Source organism: Marmota marmota, unplaced genomic scaffold, assembly GCF_001458135.2.
Source record: "Marmota marmota marmota unplaced genomic scaffold, marMar, whole genome shotgun sequence".
NCBI lineage: Eukaryota > Metazoa > Chordata > Mammalia > Rodentia > Sciuridae > Marmota > Marmota marmota.
In genome coordinates this window covers 15,666,481-15,690,415 of record NW_026000153.1, presented here as the reverse complement: position 1 = coordinate 15,690,415, position 23,935 = coordinate 15,666,481, and the positions used below count along the sequence as shown (strand labels likewise).

Sequence of the window (23,935 nt, the reverse complement as noted above, 5' to 3'; positions counted from 1 at the left end):
AAAATAAAACAATTTAATATACTCACAAGACAAAGACTCTTGATACTATTTCTGCATGTTACTTAATGGCCACATTAGCCTAATAAAGTACATACATTTAACAGAGGAGAAACTTAAGTGTAATATTGTTATCTGAAATCAGAGTCACATTCCTTAGTAGTTGTGTTGGTTATTATTTTATTACTATCTTATCTAGCAAATACTCTTCTGCCTTATTCTGTACCCAAGTACACTAACTCCAACAGATTCATCTGGGTTCCAGAGCTGTCTGACACTGGCAGAAGACCGGAAGGCAAAGAAAGGCTAGATTATTTCTTCCCAGCTCCCTCTCTTTTCTCCACAGTCCTAACCAGACTCCAACAGCACAGTATTTTTCTTGCCACTTCAAGGTTCCTTGTTACTAGCAAAAACATACCTTATAAATTCCCTTAATCCACACCACCTCTGCAGTTTCTTCATTAAAACCTCTTGAACCATCTAAATTGGATCCCATTTACTTCTAGAATCTTGACTGACCTTGTTGTACATCAGGTCTTAAAATCAGATTTTTAAACAAAATTAGGTAGGCCAACCCAATGAACATATTGCCATGAATACAGGTCTTACTGAAATTCTGTAAAAATTATAGGAATAAGGTAATTGAAATTTTGTAGAAATTATGGGAAGAGGGTAAGTAAATGAAGAAAAGAAACTATAGGGGCTGGGGTTGTGGCTCAGCAGTATAGCTCTTGCCTAGCACGTACGAGGTGCTGGCTTTGATCCTCAGCACCACACAAAAATAAATAAATAAAATAAAGGTATTGTGTCCAACTATAACTAAAAAATAAATATTAAAAAAAGAAACTATAGAACTCCATAATTAAAATCAGACAAAGTAATTGGAAGTTTCTGTGTATAGCTGACACTAATAATATTGTGGAAGGAGGTGTTAAAAAACATTCTGCATTATAATATGAAAACAAAATGATGATTAAGGTTAGGATAAACTCAAATGCAATTCAATTTCTCTCTCATCCTTTCAAAAATAAGTATGTGTGAAGGGCCAACTAGTGTTCAGCATTGAGACAGCACTTCAAACAAACCGTGTACTTTACATAAAACTTCATGTTAAGATTGTTTCAGATTAATGGGAACACTATCTTAGAAAATAATCCAACACTTGCTTATTATTAAGTATTCTTACAGCACCAATTTAAAATTACCAATAAACTTACAATTATTTATACAAATGAGCAGAAATGCTTGGTTAAATGTGAAGTCATTAAGATGGTTGCAAAATAACTTGGGTATCTTTAATATGGAAACAAATGTTATAAAACATCTGGCCATATTTTTAATTTCCTCTCCCTTCAAACTCTGTTGATCTTAAAACAAGTCTGGTGTAAGTCACATTTCTATCCCCTGATTAGATATTGGAGAGCAGTAGGAGAAAGCAAAGAGACCACTATCTCATCAAAGGTAACAGGACAAAACGCTTAGAAAGCAACTTTTCTAAAATGAACTTTCCAACACTAGCAAAACTATCAGTTTCGTACAAACGCAACAAATTATATTTAATGGAGATATTTATGAATGAATCCTGTCTAAGAAAAGACATACAAAAATAGGTCAAATCCCAACAAATTAATTCTTCTGGTTTATTGAAGTATTCTCTTACAAACAAGATCTGAATAAAAGAACTATCAGTTAACTTAGAAATTTTCTATTCTGTAAAAAAGGGTATTCTGAATATGACATCTTTAATGGTACTTGAATGCTATACCAAATGATTTTAGATTCACCCTCCATTCCTCCCAAACTCCTCTATTTCTTTACAAAATTTCCTTATCTTATATCCTAAAAACTTTCATTCTCTCAGACATTGCAAACTTGCTAATAAATTCTAATAATATATTTACCGCTTAAAACAAACATGGTCTGGGAACATAAAATTAAGTATAAACACAAAACTCAAGCTTAGGTCATTATCTAATTTAATACTTAAGCCATACAAAGTTATGAAGGTGAGAGAAGTGTTCTTTAAAACTTTATTAACAAATTATACCATTATAATGTCTTACTAAAAGACTTGGAACAGGGTAGTAGTACACATCAAGTCTAACCTTTTATAAATAAGATATTATTTTTAAAAAGTGATTCTAATATTTCTATTTTCTTGAATCCACAATGAACACATATAGCTGTTTCTTGATTGTTTTCAATGATTTTAAAAGGACCTCTTTAAAAAAGTTAGTCAGGTGTGGCAGCATACACCTGTCACCTCAGCTACTCTGAAGGCTCAAGCAAGGATTCCAAGTTCAAGGCCAGCCTCAGCACTTTAATGAGACTGTTTCAAAGTAAAAAATAAGTAGTTCAGTGATAGAGTGCCAGAGACTCAATCTCCAGTAACACACACACAGAGTTAAGAAACTTCACTATTTTCATAAGAGTTTTTCCTAAATTCACACAACTCAAATAGAACCAGGATTAAGCTAATTAGTCTTCCTTAGAAAGAGAACATGGTATACTGCTCACTCAATTATATTAGGCTCTCCAAAAATCCAGGTCTTCTGAAAATTGTGCCTAATTAGCAAACACAAATTCTGGCAGCTTTATCCCCCACACCACCACTACCACCACCACCATCACAGCTCCTGTCATGCAAACTTTTCTCCACAGCTATGACCAGACTCCAAAAATACTATATTTTTCTTACCCCTTTGGAGTTCCTTGTTACTAGTTTAAAAAAAAAAAAAAAAAAAATCCCCAGTGAATTCCTTTGATCTATCCCCTTCTGTGGTTCCTTCATTAAGTCTCTTGAAATGTAAATTGGATTCATTTCTTTCTACAAACTTGACTCATCTAGCTGTACACCAGGACTTAAACCCAGATTTTTAAGTGCCTACATCCAAATTTTGAGCTTCCTAAGAGTTTTACTATAGTAATGTCCAAATCTTTATTATATAAAATATTTAAGAACAGAATCATCCAATAGACCTTTATGGGATAATAGACATGTTCTACATGTGTGATGTTCAATACAGTAGCCAGTATCTATATTACTTTTGAACCTAACGTTTCTATCTGCTTTTTTCACATTCTAAAAATTCTGTTATTGGCAAGACACGACGGTACACGCCTATAATCCCAGCATCTCAGAAGGCTGAGGCAGGAGGATTGGACATTAGAAAGATTGCCTTAGCAAGATCCTCAGCAACTTAGCAAGACCCTGTCTCAAAAAAATAAAATAAAAAGGGCTGGGGAAGTAGTTCAGGGATAGAAAGCCCCTGTGTTCAATCCCCAGTACCAAAGTAAATTAATATTAATTAAAATTTTAAAACCCTGTTAACTTCCTAAATAGGGATGCAAATGCTTACTGAACTGAAAAGCACTGTTGCACTAAATATAAAGTGGTATTACTTTTTCAAAAATTCATCTCCCTCAAGCATCCTTTTCACTGCCTTCTTAGTCAAAACTCTTTACATATTATATCTCTGCTCCATTTACTTTTACAGACACCATAACCAAACTAATCCATACTGTTCATTGATTATTACATGTCCCACATTCACTCACTTTCCTCTTCTCGCTAGCTATTCCAAACTTTCACAATTTTCTTCTAACTCACAACCTCTTTCCAAAACTATCAGGCATGACCTCCTGCGTGCAAATTTTATATTTCCATCCACCTCATTTCAGAGAAGTGTTCCTCTACCTCCTAAAACTAACTCCTCTGTATTGCTATGGATCCCATACTCTGTAGAATAGTATTGTCCAAAGACCAGTAGCAGAGCTTGCCAGAAATGCTATACCTCAGACCCCAGCTCAGACCTACTAAAATCACAACCAGCATTTTAACAATATCCCCATTAAAGTTTGAAAGACAGTATGCTAGGCTCCACTATGGCTGTAACTGGATTACTTACTTGATCACTTCTAAATCTTTGCCGTTCAATTCTATTTTCCCCTCAAGAAATAAATAATCCAAGTCTTTAAGATCTTTAAAAACAGACATGGGATGGGGGAGTAAGTGATGATACTTGCTGTTGTATTTTTCTCAATCCTTCCAGTTATAGAAAAATTCTCATTTCCTATAAACTTCTCAAAAAAATACAATCTGGGTTATATCCTCACTGAAATCTTACTTACTATATTCTTTCTCTCACAACAATTAATTTTATAATTATATATTATAACTTAAATGATCACCTTAATATTGCTGAATAACCTATCATCCTCCTCACTCCCAACTATCACACATGTACCTTCAGCATAATATAGCTAAAACTTTTAGATATCCTCTTCAAATCCACCTTCTTTCTCCTTAAATATATTCTATTCTTGGCAATGGCACACAACAAAGGAGCAGAAACATGGAAGTTATTCTATATTCCACATGGTCCCCTTTCTTCCCTTCTTCCACACCCAATTGGTCTCCAAGTCCTACCAACTCTACATTTTAAACATCTCTCCAATTTTCAAGACAGTTTATTCCAAAACTACTATTCCACATTTGCTCTACATCAACATTCACTTGCTCCAGTGCAATAGTTTCTTTACTATCTTCCTTCTCAAATCTACACCCTTTCTAATTGACTCCATCCTGCCACCTAAATAATCTTTTAATTACCACTCTAATAAAACTTTAAATTTTTTTTTCCTACAAAATATCTTTCTAGCCAAGGCATACACATAAAGTCCTTGTCCAGTCAAGCTAAAACACATAAAATGCCAGGCTTATAACATCTCACACTTCTCTCTCCACCTCATTTATCTGCTAAATAAAGGAATTTTTTAAATCTCGACATAGTGTCTACCATCTCTATGAGTCTTCCCTTAATGTAAGGCAGCTAGAAATGTTCCTTGTTCCATGAACCTATGACACTTGGCTCAAATCTCATTGGAAAAAACATAATTAAATAAGCTATCTTCCCCAATATAACCGAGATTATTTTTATGTTCCTAGACTTGGCCTAGCACAAACTTCATAATTGCAGGTGCTCAATATTTGCACCAGTAAATACACTGTTAATGGTATTCCTATTGAATGGAATTCACCTCCTTAGCCTACCAACAAGGTGTTGCATGGTCTATCTAGTCCCAATCTCACTTTCTCTATCAAGTACTAGATTTGCCCAACAGTTCCATGTCTTTACTTCCATAGATTTGCCCAACTGTACCACTTTTCCTCTATCTTCTACTGAAATCTTACCCATCTTTTAATGACTAGAGCAACAGTCCTTCCTTCTTCAAAAAGCCTTACCAGGCAGTGTGAGACACTGCATTTGATTCTCAGCACCACATATAAATAAAAGTCTATTAATAACTAAAAAAACATACATATATTAAAAAAAAAAAAAAAGCCTTACCACTAGCTCCAAGCAAGAAGCACACGCTCTTTTCTTTGAATCTCATAGCACTTTACCTTTTTTTTGAGGAAGTGGGAGGTGGTATTGAAGATCGAACTCAAGCGCACTCTGAGCTACATACCCAGCACTTTCTATTTTTTGTTCTGAGACAGGATCTCATTAAATTGCCCAGGCTGGTCTTGAACCTGCTGTTCGGCACTCTGAGCTCCCTGAGGAACTGGGATTATAGGCATGTACCCCTGCACCTGGCTTTTTCTGCACTCTTTGTTATGGCCAGGTACCCTCCTAATTTTGTATTTTAGATATTTATCACATTCTTAGAGGAACAGAATCTGAGTCTCATTTACTTTTATATCACTCCACCAGCCAATAGCTTAATGCCAGACGGACGGCTTTTTTTTTTTTTTGAATAAACAAATATATACACACTGAACCTGACAGTCTATGAAACACATTTATGAGAATATTTAATTTTCCTTACTCTTCACAGCAACCAAACTTCAGAGAAAGATGATGGCAGAACTAAAATAAAGAGATTAAGAAATTTTTTTAGAGGTTACAAACCATGAACAGAAAGAGCCTAAGTCTTCCAATTCAAAGGCTGCAACTATTTATTGCCATCACACCATTCTATTTCTCCTCCATTGATTTCTTACATATCTTTTACAGCTCAAGTTAAATTCTGACCTCCTCCATAACCTCCTCATTTGCTAAAATTATATTAGCATTTATCACAGATTGTCTTCTATTTCGTGTCTTTATCTTTTAACATAAACTAGATTATGCCACACCTTTGCCAAAAATTCTCCAATGGATTATTACTGCAACTAGAATAAAAACCAAACTGTATACTATGACTCACAAGACTTAAATTGCCTCTCATCTTTATTACACCCTCTTTCACTCACTAGCCTCCAGGCACCCTGACCCTCTTTCTGATTCTTTGAAAAAACAAGCTTCTTTCTGAGTTGGTGCCTTAGAACAAATTGGTTTTTTTCCCTGGAATTTTTTTCCCCCTTGTGCCAGAGATTGAACCCAAGGACACTTAACCACTGAGCCACATTTCCAGCCCTTTTTATTTTTTGAGACACTAAGTTGCTTAGGGCCTCTCTAAGTCGCTGAGACTGGATCCTCCTGCATGAGCCTTCTAAATCACTGGGATTACAGGCAGGGGCCGCTACTCCTGGCTATTGGAATGTTTAAATCATCACATGACAGGCTCTTTTTTAATCATTCCAACATTAATGCATACATTATTCCTTACTAAACATTGTCCATAGGTTTCTTCAGGGCACAGAATATAAGGATACCAATATGGCAAATCATTACACACTGACTAGAAAATAGGAGCTTTCTTCTATTCCAAGCCCCTAGGATAATAGTGGATAGTTATATATGCTTAAATAGGAGGTCAACCAAGGCACTTAAAAAAAAAAAAAATCTTTCTTGACATAAAAACCTAGATTTTTCAAAATACCCCCGCCCCGCACCCCCCAGCATTGGAGATTGAACCTAGGAATGTTTTCCTCAGCCCCTTTTATTTTTTTATTTTGAGACACTGTCTCACTAAGTTATTAAGGCTGGCTTCAAACTGGCAAACCTCCTGCCTCAGCCTCCTGAATAGTTGGGATTACAAACATATGCTGTTGCACCAGGCTCGTGGCCATTATTCTCCATTAAAAAAAAAAATTTAAACCCAATGATAAGTATTTTGTGTAGAAAGTCTAAATTTCCCTCCACAATCAGGAATTAAACAAGGTCCATTCCTGCCACTTCTACATCATATTTGAGGTTCTAACCATTGCAACAGGCAAGAAAAATAAATAAAAGGAATCCAGATGGGGGGGAAAAATAGAAGTATTTTCACATGATAAATTTTGTATGTAGAAAAATCCTAAGGAATCCACTAAAAAAAAAAAAAAAAAAANCCTTAAAAAAAAAAGTCCATGAAAAGAAGAAGAAGGAGGAGGAGGAGGAGAAGGAGGAGGAGTAGGAAGAGGAGGAGGAGGAGAAGAAGAAGTAGTAGTAGTAGTAGTAGTAGTGTGGTGGTGAATGCCTGTACTCTTAACTACTAGGGAGGCTGAGGCAGAGGATTTCATGTGTGAGGCCAGTCTCAGAAACTTAATGAGACCCTTTCTCAAAAAAAAAAAAAAAAAAAAACAAGGACTGGAGGTATATAGGGCTCAATGCCCAATATAGGGTAGGGGTTGACAGACAATAGCCTTAAAAAGAAAAAAATACCTAAGGATTTAATAAAAGAAGTGCAAAACTTATACCCTGAAAACCACAAACACACTGAAAGACATTACAAAAAGTCTAAGGGAGGGGCTGGTGATGTGGCTCAAGCGGTAGCGCACTCCCCTGGCATGGGTGCTGCCCGGGTTCGATCCTCAGCACCACATACAAACAAGGATGTTGTGTCTGCCGAAAACTAAAATGTAAATAAAATATTTGAAAAAAAAAAGTCTAAGGGAAAGACATTCCATGTTCACATATTAGATGTTAATAAATAACAGTGTTAAAATGACAATACTCCTCAAACTGATTTAAATTCAATGTTCTCTCTTTTTTTTTTTTTTGGTACCAGCTCAGGGGCACTCAACTACTGAGTCACATCCACAGTCCTATTCTGTATTTTCTTTGTAGACAGGGTCTCACTGAGTTGCTTAGTGTTTTGCCTTTGCTGAGGTTGGCTTTGAACTTGAGATCCTCCTGCCTCACTCTCTTGAGCCATTGGGATTACAGGCATGTGCCACTGTTCCCCGCTCAATGTACTCTTGTATCCATAAACCAACTGCTTTTTAAAAATTTTTTAGCACCAACTGTCAAGTTGATACTAAAACTGTGGAAATCCAAAAAACCCAAATAGTCAAAATAATCTTTTCGGAAAACTCACTTCCTAATTTCAAAACTTAATGCAAAGTTAAATAAGACTATGAGGTACTAGCATGAGAATGATTAAAATAATAAATCAATGGATTAGAACTTAGAATCCAGAAATAAACCCTCAGCTTATGGTCAGTCGATTTTTTTTAATGTGTCAATATTCCTTTATTTATTTTTTAGTTTGCAGATGGACACAATACCTTTATTTCATTTATTTATTTTTATGTGATGCTGAGGATCAAACCCAGTGCCTCACACACGCTAGGCAAGCGCTCTACCACTAAGCTACAGCCCCAGCCTGGTCAGTCGATTTTTGACAAGAATGCCAAGACAGCTGAATGGGAAAAAAATCTTTTCAACAAGTGGTAATAGTACAATTAAATGTCCACATGCAAAGGAATGAAAGTAGATTTCTTTCTCCTACAAAAACTCAAAATGGGGGGTGAGGGTTGCGGCTCAATGGTGGGTTCGATCCTCAGCACCACATAAAATAAATAAAGGTATTGCATTTATCTACAACTAAAAAAAGTATTAAAAAATTTTTTAAAAAACTCAAAATAAATTAAAGGGCTAAAACTTTTAGAAAAAAATATAGAAATAAATCTTTGTAACCATGGATTCAACAAAACTTTCTTAGATATGACACCAAAAAAATAATAAAAGAAATAATAAACTAGGCTTCATCAGGTTAAAAAAACTTTTGTTTTAATGGACACATCAACAGTGATAGAATGAAAAAATATTAGCAAACTATATATTTGGTAAGGGACTTATATCTAATATATGTGAAAAAAAAAAAAAAGACCTCCAAGACTCAGCAATAAGAACACAAATTTTTAAATGGGAAAAGGATTTGAATAAACATTTCTCAAAAAAAGATAAAACAAGTGGCCAAAACACATGAGAGGATGCTCAACTTCACTAATCATTAAACAAATGCAAATCAAATAATAATAATGAGACACCATTTCGAAAAGGTTTTTTTTTTAATTTATTTATTTATGGGGTTCTTTTTTTTTTTTTTTTTTGAACTGGGGGTCGAACCCCAGGGCTTTGCAAAATGAGATACTATTTCCAACACCACTTTTATGGTAGATGTAGAGAAAGGGGAATATTTATTTATTGCTGATGTGAATATAAAAATGATGCAGCCACTTTGGAAAACAGTGTGGCAGTTCTTCAAAATGTTAAATTACCATATGACCGAACAACCCTATGAAAATATCCCAGAGAAATAAAAACATGCACACACTCATGTGAAGATTATACACAAATACTCACAGGAGCATAAATCATTACATCCAAAAAGCTAACAACCCAAATGTCTATCAACTGACAAAAAAATGTGCTATTATCCATACAGAAAAATCTTATTAAGCCATAAAAAGGTATAGCTTACTGATACATGCTCAACACAGATGAGCCTTGAAAACATGTTTAAGTTAAAGAAGCCAGTCACAGAAGACCATGCACTGAATGATTCCATTTAAATGATATGTCCAAAATCCATAAAGACATAAAATAGATTGACGGTGGCCAGGTGTTAGAAGAGGTGGGAATAGGGAGTCTATAACTGGAGTTTCTTTTTGGGGTAATTAAAATGCTCTAATATTAATGGTTATGGATGCAAAACTATGAATATACTAAAAACCAATGAACTGTACAATTTATAAGAGCAACTGGCAACTAAGTAAGTGATGCACAGCTATGGTCCCAACAACTTGAGAGGTTGACGGGAGATTTCACTAGAAGTTCATGACTAGCCAAGGCAAGACAGTAAGAGATTATTAATAGTCTCAAAACTAATAATAATAAAAATTAAATTAATAAGAATAAACTGTATAGTATATGAATCACATATACTATGTTATTTTTAAAACTAGAAAAAAAATTTAAAAAGAAATATTTCATGTTGATTCTAAAAGTTTACTTCCTTCTGCCACATTAAAAGCAAAAGGAAAAGAAAAGACACATGGCTGACTTTCTGCAGATTAGCTCAAACAAACAAGTTCTGGTCCACTGAGCATAAACTGTTTCATGTTTCAATGAACCATGCCTTGAGATGTATTTCTGAAAGTGAGAAAAAGGAAAGTTGGTAAGAAGAGTAACAGGGGATGGGAGCAGTGGTGCACACCCTATAATCCCAGTGGCTCCACAGGCTGAGGCAGGATCTCAAGTTCAAAGCCAATCCAGCAACTTAGTGAGGGCCAAAGCGATTCAGTGAGAACCTATCTTTAATGAAAATACAAAAAAGGTCTGGGTATGTGGCTCAGTGATTAAGTACCCCTGAAATCAATCCCCAGTACCAAAAAAAACGTAGTAGTAGCAGGGGACTCTACTTGGAGGACTCCACACTCCACACTTGATTTGTACAAAGACAATACTTGGTCCCTCTCTAGTCACTGAGAGTTTATTCATGGTCTAGCACTAAACCTTAATATTAACAGGCTTAAAAAAACCTTTGGCACTGGACATTTTCTTATCTTAATAAAGTTAACATCACTTGCTGAGTACCTACTGAAACCTACAATACTAGGTGTTTAAGAGATACTAAGATTACAAAAGAAGCTCATAGTATTTACAATCAAGTTGCTGAAGCAAAAACAAGACTAGAAATTCTCATCAAACTATGCAAAGCCAGACACTGAACAAGTTCAAGTAGCGAAAGGAAAAAATGTTGATTCAGGTTTCCATATCCAGCAAAAGCATCTTTCAAAATACATACATACTTTCAGACATACAAAACAGCAGACTTGCATAATAAGAAGCTCATTCCTCTGGCCAGAGGAAAAGGACACTATACGTAAACTTGAATCTACACAAAGGAACAAAAAGCATCTGAAAAGGTAAATAAGTAAATAGTGACTCCACATTTTTAAATTTCATACTTATATAACATGAATGTCAACAATATTTAGAAATAAAACACAACAAAAGTTGTACAAGAGTCAGGCCCAGTGGCACGTGCCTATAATCTTGGCAACTGGGAAGGGTGAGGCCTTCCCAACTTAGCAAGACTGTCTGAAAATAAAAATAAAAAGGTTGGGGATGTGACTCAGTGGTTAAGCGTCCTTAGGTTCAATCCCTGGTAACAACAACAAAAAAGAATTGTACAAGAGTGGAAAAAAATGAAAGTGTGCTACTGTGATGTCACATTATACATGAATGTAGACAGATAAATGAAAGATGAACATTGTAAAACCAAGGAGAAAATTTTTGTGACTATGGATTGGGCAAATTCTTTTTTTTAAAACACAAAAAGTATAAGTCATAAAAGGAAAAAAATACTGTTGCCCTTCAAAAAAATTTTAAACTTTTGCTCTTCAAAAGTATTGTTAAGAAAATTGAGCAAACTGTGAGAAAACATTTGCAAAATACCTGTGATGGGCACGGTGTCACACACCTATATTCTAGCTATTCAGGAGGCTGAGGCATGAGGATTGAAAATTTGATCCTGCCTCAAAATAAAAATAAGAAGGGGTGGATATGCAGCTTAATGGTAGAGCACTCCAGGATTAAATTCCCAGTGCTTTAAAAAAAAAAAAAAAGTCTGTATCTAGAATACATACAGAATTCTTACAATAGCCCAACTTAAAAAAAAAATTAAGACAGTAAAAGATATGAAGGGAAAGCAAATGTACAGAAAGATGATCAACATTATTAGAGAACTGAATACAAAACCACAATGGGATAACTTTACACATCCACTAGAATGGCTAATCAAAGACTGACAAAAAAATGGAACTCTTGATGAGGATGTGAAACATCTGCAAAGCTCATACACAGCTGACCCAGAATACAAAATTGACAGCCATTTTGGAAAATTTTGCAGTTTAGAAAGTCAAATAATCAAAATACAACACAGCAATCCCACTCCTAACTTCCTCAAGGCAGCCTGGATTAATGACTTAAGTTCTAAAACTGCAAAAGTAGAAGAAGAAAAAAGAGGGGAAAAGCTCCCCAACACTGATGTGAGCAAAGATTTTTTGGCTACAATCCCAAAAGCACAGTTAATGATGGCAAAAATAAACAAATGGGACTACATCAAACTAAAAAGCTTCTGCACATCAAAGGAAGAAATTAACAGAGTGAAGAAACAATCCACTACTTGAGAGAAAATATTTGTATACCATACCTGAGAGAAGTCAACATCCAAAATATATAAGAAACTCCAAACAATTCAATAGGGGGGGAAAAATCCCAATTTAAAAATGTACAAAGGACCTAAATAAACATTTCTCAAAAGAAGGCATACAAATGGCCAGGAAGTAAGTACATGGAAAAAATGCTCACCATTACTAATCATCATGGAAATGCAAATTGAAAAACCACAAAGGAAAAAAAAAAAAAGAAAAACCACAAAGAAATATCACTTCACATCTAGCAGAATAGTTACTATTAAAAAGAGGAAAGGTGAGGATGTGGAGAAAAGGGAACCCTTTTGCATTGTTGGTACAAATATAAATTAATATAGCTGTTATAGAACATTATGGAGGTTCCTCAAAACAATAAAAATAAAATTACCACACAATCAGCAATTCCACTTCTGGATATAAATCCAAAGGAACTTAACTAAGTCCGCTAGAGAAGTATCTGTACTCCCATGTTCACTGCAGTTTTACTCACAATAGGCAATAATTCACAATAACTCACGTAGGTGGCCATTCTCAAATGAATGAGTAAAGAAAATGTGGTATGGGCTGGGATTGTGGCTCAGTGGTAGAGCACTCGCCTAGCACGTGTGAGGCCCTGGGTTCAATCCTCAGCACCACATAAAAATAGATAAATAAAACAAAGATATTGTGTCCAGCTACAACTAAAAAATAAATATTTAAATTAAAAAAAGAAAATGTGGTATGTACACACTATGGAATACTATTCAGCCTTAAAAAAAAAAAAAAAAAAAAGGAAATCCTATCATTTACAACAAGGATGAACCTAAGGACATTCTGCAAGCCAGGCACAAAAAGACCCTATTGCATGATTTCACTGTTATACAGAATCTTAAAAAGTTGATTTTGACTTTATAGACTTTCTACAGAAGCAGAGACTAGACTGTTGTTTAAAGAGGCTGGAGGAGGAGGACAAATAGGGAAAGGGGACAGGCTGATCAAAGTTTCAGCTAAACAGAGAAATAAGATTTAGTGAGCTATTATTGCACAGAATGGTGATTATTATAATAATGCACTTTGTATTTCAAAATTGCTAAGTATACATACAAAATGTTTTCACCAGAAAAAATTAAAGATGTGATTGATTTTTTAATTACCCTAATGCAATCATTCCATAATAGAAACATATATCAAAACTTCACATTGTACCCCCAAAATACATACAATTAATATTTTGATTCAAAATAAAATTTGGCCAGGCATGGTGGCACATGCCTGTAATCTTAGCAATTCAGAAGGCCAAGGCAGGAGTATATTAAGTTCGAGGCCAGCCTCAGCAAATTAATGAGCTGTTAAGCAACTTCATTAAGACCCTACCTCAAAATAAAAATAAAAGAACTGAGGATGTAATTCATTGATAAAACATCCCTGGGTTCAATCTCCAGTACCAATAAATAAATAAGTTTTTTTTCCGTCAGTAATTTTTAGAAGGGCTGGGGTTATGGCTCAGCGGTACGTATGAGGCGGTAGGTTCGATCCTCAGCACCATATAAAAATAAATAAATAAAATAAATGTATTGTATCCAACTACAAATTAAAAAATGATTTTTAGAAAAAGAATACAATGAAAGTGGTATTTTAAGACCAGTCTAAATGCTGAAAATGGGAGGGTTCTACAGAAAGTCCAAAATCAAACAATAAATCCCTAAACTATGGAGTTTCCAAATTAAGTAGAAGTGGACTAAAGCCAGGCTTGGTGGCACACACCTGTAATCCCACTGGCTCTGGAAGCTCAGACAGGAGGATCACAAATTCAAAGCCAGCCTCAGCAACTCAGCAAGGCCCTAAGCAACTTAGCATGACCCAGTTTCAAAATAAAAATATAAAAAAGGGCTGGCCTTGGTACCAAAAAAAAAAAAAAAAAAGTACTAAAAGTACTAAAGACCACTGTAAAAGGAATTACGGAATAAGTAATTCATTAAAACTTGGCAAGGAGAAAGGTAAGTATTACTAAAGTTTTAACATTGGCTACCTGGGAGAAACTACTGTTTTACTTTAATACAGGTGCTGACACACAAATCAAAAACTTAAAAATAAAACATTACATAATAAGTTAAAAGGAAAAAAACTCATGCAATGTTCTTGCAATGCAACAAAATAGTATCTAATAAGCAAAGGCCTCTTTTAAGAAAAATGAATCAAGAAAATAAGAGTATCCAACACATGAAAATACATTCAGCTTTTTTAGATATCAGAGAAGTACAAATAAAAACAATATGAAGGGTTTGACAAGTCCAAGTGTTGGTGAAACTGAAGAACTGGCACTAATGAGAAATGTAAATTGGTAAAAACGCAGGGCAATTTGACAAGTCTATCAAAATTTCTAACATGCGTACTATCATTGACTCAGTGATTTTACTCCTAAGAAATCTAATCTAGAAGACAGTTGGAAAAATTTACAAAAAACTTACTGTTAATACATAACACATAGCAAAACTAATAAATATACTAAAAGTTCATCATAGTGGATTTGGCCAAATTATGCTACACTCTTACAACAGAATGCTAGAAGCCAATGAAAAGAATAGACTAAGTAGTACTTTGGACAAAGCAGCCCTGTAGCATGTTCTTTTTTAAAAAAATATTTTTATTTGTTTTAATTAGTTATACATGACAGTAGAATGCATTTATGCACTTTGATATATCATACATGGATGGGATATAACTTCTCATTTTTCTAAGGGTACATGTTGCAGAATCATATTGGTCATGTAGTCACATATACATAAAGTAATAATGTCTGTTTTAATCTACTATCTTTCCTATCCCCACACATCCCCTCCCTTCCCCTCTCACCACTTCCCTTTACCTAATCTAAGGTGAGGCTATTCTTCCATAGTCCCCCACATCCCTGCCTTATTGTAAATTAGCATCCACATATTAGAGAAAACACTTGGCCTTTGGTTTTGTAGAACTGGCTTATTTGGCTTAGCATGATATTCTCCAACTCCAACCATTTACAAATGCCATAATTTCACTGTTCTTTAAAGCTGAGTAATATTCCATTGGGTATATACATATATTACATTTTATTTATCCATTCATCTATTGAGGGACAACTAGGTTGGTTCCATAGGCATTCATCAAGAATACAGGCAACAATAAATGTTGGCAAGGATGTGGTGAAAAAGGTATACTCATACATTGCTGGTGGGGCTGCAAATTGGTGCAACCACTATGGAAAGCAGTATGGAGATTCCTCAGAAAACTGGGAATGGAACCACCATTTGACGCAGCTATCCCACTCCTTGGTTTATACCCAAAGGACTTAAAATCAGCATACTATCATGATGCAGCCACATCAATATTTATAGCATGTTCTTATTTATGTAAGTCTAGATGAACGTTCAAGATGTAAAGTGTGATCATCTCAGGTGGCTGGATTTAGAGGCCCTTTTTCTTACACTTTTCTATGCTAACTGAAAATTTCTACCATGAGCCTGTATTGTCTTCGTAAACAGGTGAAAAATAAGAGTAGCAGCAAAAAAAAAAAAAAAAAAAAAAGGAAAGATTCCAAAAAGAGATGAAATAGTTAATCTTAAATACATTGTGTTTAGGGCTGGGGATGTGGCTCAAGCAGTAGCGCGCTCGCCTGGCATGCCTGCGGCCCGGGTTCGATCCTCAGCACCACATACAAATAAAGATGTTGTGTCCCCCGAAAAACTAAAATATAAATAAAATTTAAAAAAAAATACATTGTGCTTAGAGTGCCAAAATATCCCAGCAAAAGTGCTCTATGCAATGGCAAATGCACAAACAATAGAGAGGCAGATAACCCATTTACTACTTTCAGTTCCTCTTACTACCCTTTTCATTTCCATTTTATGCAAATTCCAGTTTTTATTTACAGTTTATTCTCTAGTACACACCCATTTCATCTTCCAAATATGTTAAGAAAAGTAAATTATCCCATAACTTAGACATGTAGAAATTTAAGAAACAATGTCACTGCAAATGAGTAATGTGATTAAAGCTTGATACTTTTGCTTCTAACACCTACTTCAAAGCCTTTAAATCTCTACATATAAAAAAAAAACCAAGACCAAAAGTAACAACTACCACCACCATCAAAAACAAAAAAAAAAAGAATATCCACAAAAAAGTACAGAATAAGGGATTAGATTAGAATAATCTTAAATATAAATAGAAAGCAACAGTCATTTTCAACTGATTTTTCAGAACCAGTTACACTTTTCCAGAGTTGGAAAATAAAAAATTTTTGATGTAATCTGAATGTCCACCTTAAAGATTAATTCAAATTCACCAAGAAAAACAGGTCATTTATCTTGATCAGTATAACAGAATGCAAATATAAAGAGTAGATCTGAGGGGCTGGGGATGTGGCTCAAGTGGTAGAGCGCTCGCCTGGCGTGCGTGCGGCCCAGGTTCGATCCTCAGCACCACATACAAACAAAGATGTTGTGTCCGCCTAAAAAACTAAAATAAATAAATAAATATTTTTAAAAAAAAAAAAAAAAAAGAGTAGATCTGAACACATATTCATAATAAAGTAACTACTAGCTCCCTTATTCCAGTGAAGTAGAAAAGGAAGGTTCTTAAATCCCTTACTTATAAATTAGAACAATTATTTCCCCAATCCTAGAGTATATATGAACCAAATAAGCAAGCAAGTTTAGAGATAAAACTGGCATTTGTGTTGATTATTTTGCATTACTCTATGGAGCAAAAATGTGTTTAAAACTACTTAAACTACTACTAATAAATGTGCTTTGGAATTTGTCTTCTAGAAGCTTATAATCTTGCAGGAAAAACACAATTGAAGCTGTCAAACTAATTAAAATATTAACTAGAATTTTTAAAAGTTCTATAACAAAGATAAAGCAAAATTCCATGGGAACACAGGGAAAAAATTACAACTTTTTCAAGATGAATGAAGAAAGTCTTCAAAATGGGATCTGAAATGCGTTTTTGAATGCCAAGTGGGGCAAAGAAGATGAAAAGAGTTTGAAGTTATCTCTTACCATTTCAAGCTAAAAGATCAGTAAATATAAAAATACAAAGAAGTAAAAGTACGTAATAAGAGTTCTGATGAGGGGGCCAGAACTTGAAAGTCATTAACTGACAATGCATTATGAAATTCAGACTTAATTCTACATAATGGAAGGGACATTATCTAATCATGTTTTTAAACTCTCCTAATAAAGATCAAACTAGGAAGAACAGAATGATAGTGCTAATAGGAGGTTCACTGATTTAAAATGATGGCCTGCACTAAGGTGCTAGAAATGGAAAAGCAGGAATAAATATTAGTGTTTAGAGAAAAGAAATATGAGGAGGACCGACTAGATGTAAAAGTGAGGTCTAGGGGCTGGGTTGTAGTTCAGTTCCTCTCACTACCCTTTTCATTTCATTTTATGCAAATTCCAGTTTTTATTTACATTTTATTCTCATCAAAATAAAAAAAGTAGCATTTTCTCCCTTTTCTGATAATTTACTTTTCTTAACATATTTGGAAGATGAAATGGGTGTGTACAGTACTTGCCTAGCATGTGTGAGGCACTAGGTTTGATCCTCAGCACCACATAAAAATAAAGAGTACTGTGTTCATCTACAATTAAAAATATATATACTAAAAAAAATAAAAAATAAAAAGCTAGGTCTATAAGACTCTTGAGAGAAGGAGCAACATATAAGGACATCTTCTGAGAGACTTTAAACAGCTCAATCCAATTTCCAACTCCTGAGAATTTATGCACTTATTCTAGTATCCTATATTTTTGATACTTTTTCTATCAAGTACATACCAAGTCAGTAAATTTTATGAGAAATAGGAGTTCTTTTAAAATTTGAAAATATCTTCATTTTACATAATTTTGAACAATAGTTTTCAGGATAAAACATTCATAACAGAGGTACTTCCATAGAATAGGCTAAAAAGTAACATAGTTCCACTTATTATATCTAGGATGTACCTATATTCTTAAGATTCTCAGTGTCTTGATATTTTTCCATAATAAAGCTTTCTGCTGCTTCTTGGTGATATGGAATTTCCAAAGATAAAAAGAACCAATTATATATAAAAATTAATCATACTTACTTAAGATCGACACATCCCACAGCAAAACAATCTTCAATAACTAATTATAATATCTTAAATATTTTAGGCCAATCTTTGTAAAGACAAAGTAGAAAAGTAGAATATCCAAAAGCTTTAAATCCTCTCAGTGTTCATAAAAATTACAAATTGGGGCTGGAGGTATAGTTCTAGGTAGAGAGGTGGCCACAAGCAAGAGGTTCCATTTTAGTACCTCAAAAACAAACAAAAAAAACCTATGAATTAATAAAGATAAGTGACACGTGGAAAAATAAGAATTCATACCCCATTTGAATCAAATGTATATGTCAAGATCACTGTAATGTTTTGAGCAACCAATAAAAAAGATAAGCCGAATGAATATTTAGAGAAAAAAAGCATTTTTTAAAAAAATTCTCAAAACACTGAAAAATGGTCAAAGAATAGAAATTAACATGTAAACACCCAATGGGTTGAATGTTAGCAAAACAGGTCATTTAGTAAGATAGCCAGCTTCCTGAATGCCAGCTGAGGCTCAATACAACACAATATGAAGACATGTACTTTTTTTGGTTGTGATAGTAGGGAGTAACTCAGGATTGAACTCAGGAGCATTCAACAACTGTGCCAAATCCCCAGCCCTATTTTGTATTTTATTTAGAGACAGAATCTCACTGAGTTTTGTAGTACCTCACTTTTGCTGAGGCTGGCTTTGAATTCATCATCCTCCTGTCTCGGTCTCCTGAGCTGCTAGGATTACAGGTGTGCACCACGGTGCCCAGCAAAGACCATGTACTTTTCAATAGGCTCAGGATTTGAATCTAAGCTGACCTTAGGACAAATTAACTTTTTAGAGATTCTATTTCCCACTCCATCAATGAGAATGCTTCCGACTATCACAAGGATTTGTAGGCAAATGTAATGGTAGGTATTTATAAATACTTGGCAAACAGTAAAACACTATACTAAGTACCATTTTCTCCCTTTCCTGAACAGCCCTTCTTTTCAATACACTTCGCATTTATTGTAAGGCCAATCAGAAAGATTATGTGACTACACACCTCAATCAAGCATAAAAAAAATTTAAATAAGTTACAGAGGGGGAAATAAAGCTAAGGAAGAACTGATGAAAAGAAATGCACCCATATGACTCTAATGTATGATATGTCAAGATCATTGTACTGTCATGTGTAACTAATTAAAACAAATAAAAAAAAAAGGGGAAAAAAAAATCCAGACTGGAAAAGAAGTAAAACCGTCTCTATTTGCAGGTAACATGATCTTATATACAGAAAATCCTAAGGAATTCCCAAATAAAATATTAGAGATAATAATTGAATTCAACAAGATAACAACATCAAAAGTCCATACACAGAAATCAGTTGTATTTTTGCACACTAACACTGAAAAAATAAAAAATAAAATTATAAAAAACAAAACAACAAAAAAAAGAAATGCACATGCTGAGGACTGAAAATTCAAAAAAAAGGGCAAAAAACAGGTTGTGAAGTAGAATGGAGAAAAATAATATTCTAGGATGTAACATCAAAAAATATCTTTTTACCATAGTTTCAATACTAATTTAGATGAGTATGCATTTCCTTAAAAATATCTGCACTGACAATTCGTTAATATGTAAAGTCTACATGGACCGAAGAAAAGATCACAATGCTTTTTCTTACAGCATAACACTCAGTCTATAATAAACACTTAAGTGAAGTACATAATCACACCCAGCAACTAAGGAGGCTGAGGCAGGAGGTCTATAAGTTCAAAGCCAGCCTCAGCAATTTAGTGAGGCCCTAAGCAACTTAGTGAGACACTGTCTTAAAAATTAAAAAGGGCTGGCAGGGAGTATAGCTCAGTGATAAAAGCACTAGGGTCCAATTGCTAGTCTCCCCAAAAAGTACATAATCCAGATCCACAATAAGTTTGCATATTCAATAAAACACCACCACCCATTCACTTGCCTATTCAACAATTATTTATTAAGCACCTATATGTGCCAAATACAAAACTGAGCACTAAGAATTCAATAGTAGGCAGGACAGGACAGTTTTCATGGAGCTTATAAGGGAGCAGTTTGTTCATTAACAAACATGGAACACCTACCATTATTATTAAATTTTAGAAGTAAATATAAAACTTTTTTGCATTACGCTGGACAAGTGAGTTCAATTATTTGTTCCTAAACAATAATAATTACATGTGTTAGCTTTAAAAAATCTTTCAGTTTTTCAATCAGCTATTTTAACTGTTAATTCTGGGTACCACATTTGAAATAGGACATTTAACCAACACATAATGTATTGTAAAAAAAAAAATCTGAACCACACCTTTAGAAAAGTTTTATGGCTCAGTTTTAAAAAACTAGTTTGCGCTGTACCATTCCAAAGTTACATGGACATGGATTTCTATTTCATATGAATAATTCTAACAATTCAAGCTATTCAATAATAATTCAACCATCTTAGATTTCCATAGGGCTGTTTACAAAAAACGTTTTTCGCTTGCTCCTTAAAAAGCCAAAAACAAAAAAACATTTCCCCATTACAGTTTAGTACACTCAGTCTTCAAAAGTCTTGCTAAAGAACTAGCCAAACCAGTGCCAGAACTCAAGTCCAAAATCTAATGGAACAGGCTGACTCAAAGGAATGTATTTCCTACCTCTAAATGTACTCAAGTACACACCAAATGGTCAACTGTCAGGAATGTTGGCCAAGATATTCAAAAGCTTATTCCAAACCCAACTCTTTAGAAATATTGATGGTCAATACACTCACCATGAAATGATTCAGTAATGAATATTCCTTTAAAATGTAAGCTCCATGAGGACAATGACTTTGTCTTTCTCCCCTTCTATATTCCAGTCACTAAAACAGTACTGAGCACATGTGTTCAGGTATTTGCAAAATATAGATAAACCTAATCATATAAACCATTACTATATAAAATACATACAGTATTAGACAAAATAAGGCCTTAGTAACGCATCTAGCAACTAAAAATTTTAAAAATACAAAACCATTCTTTTGCACAGTCCAGCCCATCTAGGAGGCTGAGAAAGGGGGATTAAAGTTTGAGGCCTGCCTGGGCAACTTAGCAAAACCGTTTCAAAATAAAATTTTAAAAAGGGTTGGGAATACAGGTTAGTAGTAGTGTACACTGCATCCATTTCCCAATCCTGTGAAAATAAATAATACAAAAAATGAAAAAATGTTTAGTCTATTCCTAAAATGACGTCGCATAATTAAAATCACTAACTGAAATACTGAAACTTACTCTATTCAGTTAACAAAACAAATCCAACTGTGAAAATGCAAACCATTTGCCAAATCTAAAATACTATAATAAAAAGTAAAATATAAAGCTTCATATAATGAACAAAAAAGTATAGAAACAATAAAAGATATAATTGCTAAATTTGTAGAAAAAGTTGTCAATGAAGATGTTCTTTTTTTTTTCCCATTGGTAGTTATAGATGCCTTTATTTTATTTGTTTCATTTTTATGTGGTGCTGCCTCCCTTGAACATGGTAGGCAAGTGTTCTGCCACTGAGCTACAGCCCCAGCCTTCAATGAAGATATTCTTAAGCTATCAACAGGCCACGTTAAGTATTCGAACACTGTAAGAATAAAGAAATTTTTGTAGATCTTTTGATTTAAAGACAAACTCACGTTCAGATTTCTACTCTCATCACTTCCTTATAAACACTTACGATGCTGACACCTCAAAGAGATCTGCAAATTTTACAGATACACAGATTGTATTGAGTTAGATTCCACATACCTCATACTTGATGTACTTAGTACCCACCTGGGCTTACTGAAAACTAAAAACAATAGGAAAATAACAGCAACCCAAATGTTATTTTTACAATACCTTAAATCATAGGGCCTACAATTTCCAAATAGCTTAAGGAAACTAAGAATCACAAAACCTACAAAATATTCAAAAAGGTTTTAATTCACTTGGCTTAGTGGCCAAGCATATGTCAATACACTTTTTTTTTTGGAGAATACTATTGCATCACAAGAAGACAGAATAGCTACATAAAAGTTTTACTCCAATTTAAAGATTAAATTATAACCCTTTAAATTTTTCTGAACAAAGATCCTGATACTTAAAGGCCTAGTTAACTTTACAGTAGCAGGTTTATATGGTAGGCAAATGTTCTAATCCATTCACTTGTTTACACTGGGTTACACTACCTAGATGTATAATGTTATTGGCAATTGAGAGTGATCACAAATCAACAGAGAAACCACAACCTTGTCGTTTTCTACTTCTTAAAATGACGACTTTGAAAGATCACGTAAAAAGCTATACCCACACAATATCACAAAATAAATTATTTTCAGAATTTATTACTATCAACTTCCACTTAAACATCTCACATAGTAAAAGGATAAACTTTATAGAAAAGCTGCTTTTCCCTATCCCTGAATATTACAAAATATTTGCAATCCATTTCTAATTCTGACATCATCACCCGATTGTGATTAGCTTTTGGTCCCTAAACTGCAGTCCACTCCTAATCGCCAACAGTGAAACCTCTTCTTACTGAGCTTTCAAAATTAAAACAATTTAAACGAACTGGGCTGGAGAAGGTAAGAGCTTTTCAGAAATACCTGTTAATATGTTAAAGCAACAAATCTAAAACTCTGAACTCTTAGAAATCTTCACCGCCAGAACATAAAAGCTCCATTCGCCCGGTTGCCTAGTCCCTCTCACCTCCTAAAAAGTGTCATGTGCGCGCGAATCGCCTACCCCTTATAGATGTCCCACCCCAGGCGGTATTCTCTACTCTAGGCTGTGGACTTCGTGGTTTTAAGGAGTCTCATATCACTTTCCCTGACTCCTGGGATTTCCGCCAGCGAAGCCAAAGAAAAGGACAGGGGGGCGGGACTCACCTGAGCACTGGGCTGTAGGGGCTGCGGGAGCGGCGCCAGCTGCTACTGCTGTAGGGACTGGGGGACACGTCGCCACCCCGCTCGTAGGAGCTGTGGCGGCTGTAGCTGGGGGAACGGCGGCGCTGTAGGGGCTCGGGGAGCGCGGCAGCCGCCGAGAATAGGGGCTGCTGCCACCTCCTGCCGGGCTGGGGGACTTGCGGCTCCTCATGCTCTGCGAGGCCCTGTGGGACACCGGGCTGTCGTCCCGGCCGCCCAGCGGGCTCAGGGACCGCTGCCGCCGCCTGTAGGCCTTGGGTTCGGTCTTGTCCTCCCGGTAGGCCTTGGGCGGCTCCTTGTAGGCCGAAGGCGGCTCCTTGGACGACTTAGTCCGGCTCCGGTGGGCCTTCAAGTCTCGGTCCTTGCGGCTACTGCTGCTGCTGGACGTGGCCGAGGCGCTTTTCCGGCGGCCACCACTGCTGCTGCTGCTGCCGCTCTTGGCGGCCTCGACACGCTCCTCGCCACTGTGGCTGTGGCGGCTGCGGGACTTGGAGGCCTCGCTGCCGCCGCGCTGCCCATCTCGTCGCCGGTGCTCGCGATGGCGCT

The 23,935-nt window shown here is 35.2% G+C and overlaps 1 protein-coding gene across 1 annotated transcript in view; it reads right to left on the bottom strand.

The window, feature by feature from the left end:
* The window catches only part of Cdk13 (cyclin dependent kinase 13), a gene marked incomplete at its 5' end in the record, with an annotated part of 97,027 nt that extends 73,097 nt beyond the window's left edge, over positions 1–23,930 (bottom strand). The window contains 2 exon segments of the mRNA XM_015490090.2: positions 23,354–23,477; positions 23,480–23,930. Coding sequence (XP_015345576.2) covers positions 23,354–23,477; positions 23,480–23,930 — 575 coding nt within the window.
* Between the last annotated feature and the right edge of the window lie 5 nt (positions 23,931–23,935).